We start from the raw sequence: 4,402 nt of genomic DNA, 5'->3' as shown, positions 1-4,402 counted from the left end.
GAGAGAGTTAGAGAGAGGATTAAAAAGAAAAAGAAAGAGAGTTAGAGAAAGGAAGAGACAGAGAGTTAGAGAGAGAGAGAGAGAGAGAGAGAGAGAGAGAGAGAGAGAGAGAGAGTTAAAGAGAGAGTTCGAGAGAAAGAATTAGAGAGATGAATAGATAGAGAGAGCCGTTACAAGAGAGTTAGGGAGAGCTATAGAGAGTTAGAAAGCTAGAGAGAGAGAGAGTTAGAAAAGAGCAAGGTAGAGTTAAGGACAAAGAGAATTAAAATTTTTTAAAGGTATTTCGTTTTGCTTTAAATGGAAAAATAAAAATGAGTTTTTTAAGGGGGGAAAAAGAAAGAGAGAAAACGAGAGAAAAGAGAGAGAGTAGAAATAGTATAAAGAGAGAAGGAAGAAAAGAAAAAGAGGGGAGAGAACGAACGAAAGTAAAATTAGTCTAAAAATAAATGTTTTTTTGTTTTGTTCTAAATGGAAAAAAGAAATAAGAGCCAAAGAGAATGAGAAAGAGAGAAGGGCAAACAACCTACCGAAGGCAAGTTTGGGCCACTCACTTGCTTTAAGGCACAATGGAGAAAAAGGCATGGAGAAAGTTGTTTCCTTTCATTATAATTAGTTTAGTCGATTGTGTCAAGGGATGAGAACAATGTTGGAATGGAATGGCCATTTTAACATTCAAGAGGCCACCTCTCAAAAATAGGTTTCAAAAGAAGACCAATTTAGGTGAATTCTTCATTGAGTGGGTTTCAAAATTGTGAAACTAAAGATGAAGGCAATTTCTAGGTCTTCAAGTTGAACCCAAGGGAACCCATTGAAATTGCCTTGAATAGGTTACATTCTAAGTTCACGATAAGTTTGGATGGTTGTGAGAGCTTACAAGTCCAACTAACTTCACGATAAGCTTGGATGGTTGTGAGAGCTCACAAGTCCAACTAAGGTCTTCATAAGTTTGTCTTGCCACACAATGATAGTGAGAGAGATGCACAATTCACCTTGTGATGTGCTCTGTACTCAATCTAGTGAAGTATTGGGGATGCTAGTACCTTATGGATCCTTAAAGACATTTCCCTATGAACAAAAGCAATCCAAACAACACAAACACATTGTAGAGGCAACCTCCACTGAACAAGAGCAATCAAAACAACACATACCCCTTGCAGGAAACTCTATAGCCAAATTATTGAAAACATTTAAAGCGAATCTTTATGTCAGTAAGTCATTACAGGGAAACTTTACAGTAAATCATCCACGATCTTTATGTCATTACGTCATTACAGGGAAACTTAACAGTAAATCATCCACGTGTCGCTATCTAGTAAGGTAGTTGCCGGGTGATTGCCACAGGACTTTGGACGACATGGGTGCCATCTTTCCAAGCAATTGACCCAAAGACTGTGTGGTAATCGCCGGGAAGAAGGCGGATAGACCGGGCAGACACGAAAAGTGTGAAAGAGAGCTTCTGATTGACGGACGTGAAGGTCAGAGTGGCCGGTCGAACATAAATGTTGACCCCAGGAGGCGACACCACGGTGGCGCTATAGCTCGATTTGGCGGCTCCGACATTGGTGAGGGTTCGGCGGAAGGTGGCCACAAATTTGACGGCACGGCCACTCTGATCGAATATGGCTGAGAAGGAAGGATAGTTTAGATCGGCGGGGGTGGTCGAGGCTGGCGTGGAGCAGGCAGGTCGGCTGCGAGTGATTACGTGGATAGCGCGATCGCTGTAGTTAAGAGAGCAGAGGAAATCCACGTAATCCTGTACGCTGATGTCGTACACAAGGCCAGGGTCCATTGCCTTCTGGGGGTGGACGTGGCCGGCGCCAAAATCGAAAGGCGTAGAAACATTGGAGCTTGCCTCGTCAGCAATAGTGCGCCCACGGTTGTCCACCGTGTAGGCAGTTGTCATCAGCGCGGAGCGGATTGCGGCCGGGGACCAGTTGGGGTGGTTGCTGCGGAGGAGGGCGGCGACGCCGGAGACATGCGGGCAGGCCATCGAAGTGCCGGAAATTATGTTGAACTCGACGGACCTATGATCAGAGGCAAGGCCGGAAGGACCTACTGCGCCAGTCCAGGCGGCAAGGATGTTAACGCCTGGGGCGATCAAATCCGGCTTGAGAATTTCCGGCGTCTGTGGGTTCGGCCCGCGAGAAGAAAATGAAGCTAGAATCGGCGCCGGCTTTATGTTGAGGACGGTGCCGTGAAAAATAATGGTGGCGACGGGGTGACGGGAGGCGGCCATATAACTGCGGATGATGACGCCGCCTGCGTACCCAACGGCGGTTGCCGGAAGGACGTGGGCGTCTGAGACGAGACCCTCTCCGTCAATGGCAGAATTCGCGAGTATCATCCCAGCACCGCCAGCTCTGCGGACGACGTCGCCTTTCGCGACGCGGGGATTACTGCCGCGGCTGCAGACGACGAGCTTGCCCTTAACAAGCTTCGGGTCGAGGGAGCCCTCCATGCAGAGGCTAGTGCTATAGGAATCGCTGCCATTGATACCTAAGAATGCGGAGTCCGCCAGAGGTAGGTAGCCGTTAGCAAGGTGACGGCCGCTGAAGAGAGAAACGCCTGCGACAGTTCTTCCATCACCAAGCTTGACGTCGGCGGGGAAGTTTCTGTCCAGGGTACTGGCACCAATGGTGGCAATCCAGGGCGAGACATTGGTGACGGTGAGCTGAGCAGGGCCTTGGTTACCGCCGGAGGCAGAGACAAAAATGCCGTGTGACATAGCGCCGAAGGCCCCGATGGAGATGCTATCCATATAATAAGGGACGACGCCGCCACCCACGGAGAGAGAAATGACATCGACACCGTCAGCGACGGCGCGGTCGAAAGCGGAGAGGATGTCGGAGTCGAAGCATCCAGAGGCCCAACAGACCTTGTAGGCAGCGACGCGGGCTTTGGGCGCCACACCTCTGGCCATTCCGGCGGCGTAGCCCAGCATGCTGGCCCGGTATACATAACGACCGGCAGCTGTGGAGGCGGTGTGGGTTCCATGCCCATCAGTGTCGCGGGGCGAACGGGCCTCCAGGGTTTCATTGAGAGGTCCACTCATCGCTTCGTAACCTCTGACAAAATACCTTGCCCCCACCAGCTTCCTGTTGCAGAGGGTCACATTGAAGTCGATCCCTGCCTCGCAAGCCCCTTTCCACCGCTTGGGCACCGGACCTACCTTGGCGTCGCTGAAGCTCTTGCTTTCCGGCCATATTCCGGTGTCCAGCAACCCCACTATCACGTCGGACCCAAAATCAGACCTCGGCCAGAGCCCCCATTTTGAATCCAGCCCCAGGAACTCCGGCGTCCTTGTCGTGTGAAGCTGCCTTGCCTTGTCCGGGAAAATGCCCAAGACTCCCGGCATTGACTGCATTGCCATAGCCTCCTCTTCACTAAGCTTAGCTGAAAATCCATGGAAAACCCTCTCGTACACATGCAGCATGTGATCGCTCCCTTGCACACTCACTGGTCTCCCTCTCTTTGCAGAAGCAATCATGGAAGAGTACCAGAAATCATGGCTTGCAAAAGCAGAGGGCATTGCTGCGTGTTCCGTGCTCACTATGTAAGTTTTCTCCAATCTTGGATTGGAAGAGGCAACAACCACAATGCAAGCAAGAACACAAAGATAGACAAGAAAACCTGCGGAGGCCATGTTGGAATCCCAAGCTGTGTGTGCTAGAATAGAATGCACAGGTTAGCCCATGGTTTGGTTTGGGCACAGACTAGTATCAACAAAGATGATACGTTGAAGCTAAGGACTCCACAGCTATGAGAGCTTGGGGTAACCGTTTAAATGCAGGGGGAAAGCAAAGCATGGCAGAGTGGGTCAGGAGTCATAAGGGGCACGGAGAGAGAAAGAAAATAGCCGGGGAGGAATGAAAAGAAACCACTAGAGCTTGAAGTCTTGAAGAGCCCGTGAAAAAGGAAGGAAACAGAACAACTCGGGATAACGGTGACGGCCACTCTGACGGAGAAAGAATGTGCCCTGCAGCAGTCACTGTAAATTTGTGTAAAAGGAGGGTGCTGGAGGCTTGAGCCTTGGGGGGTGTGTGGAAAGTGGGGGAAGGGGTAGGTGGGTTATCATTTATTCATGTTTTTGCGCGCTGATTTGAAAATTGAGAGTACATCCACGATACGCCTAGATGACTATCATGACAGTATCCTCCGAAATTTGCAATCGAGAAACGTTACTACTAGTTAGTGTCCCCATATTCACTGAATTTCACTCGTTATTTAACCTTCTTGCCACCTCCTGTTTAACTGCCCACTTCGAAACGGACCTAGGTATTTTGTATGGCCCAGAATTAAGAAAAACCGGAAACCGGATTATTTAAGGAATGATTTTTTCATATATTTTTTAAAACCGACATACAGGAAATAAAAACCGAATAGTTTCAATTTGCGGGCTCAG

General features: G+C 49.2%; 1 protein-coding gene across 1 annotated transcript; it reads right to left on the bottom strand.

Annotated features, from left to right (window-relative positions):
- Positions 1-1,169: 1,169 nt before the first annotated feature.
- LOC147610349 (subtilisin-like protease SBT1.5) lies at positions 1,170-4,033 on the bottom strand. The gene has a single exon (XM_086786038.1). It carries the CDS (start codon positions 3,641-3,643, stop codon positions 1,310-1,312), a length of 2,334 nt encoding a protein of 777 aa, XP_086642164.1. The 5' UTR covers positions 3,644-4,033; the 3' UTR covers positions 1,170-1,309.
- Between the last annotated feature and the right edge of the window lie 369 nt (positions 4,034-4,402).

The sequence above is a fragment of the Cibotium barometz genome, chromosome 49 (genome assembly GCF_041138505.1).
Source record: "Cibotium barometz isolate CiBa-2024 chromosome 49, ASM4113850v1, whole genome shotgun sequence".
NCBI lineage: Eukaryota > Viridiplantae > Streptophyta > Polypodiopsida > Cyatheales > Cibotiaceae > Cibotium > Cibotium barometz.
Note: the sequence above shows the minus strand (reverse complement) of the source record. Positions and strands in the feature narration are given on the sequence as shown.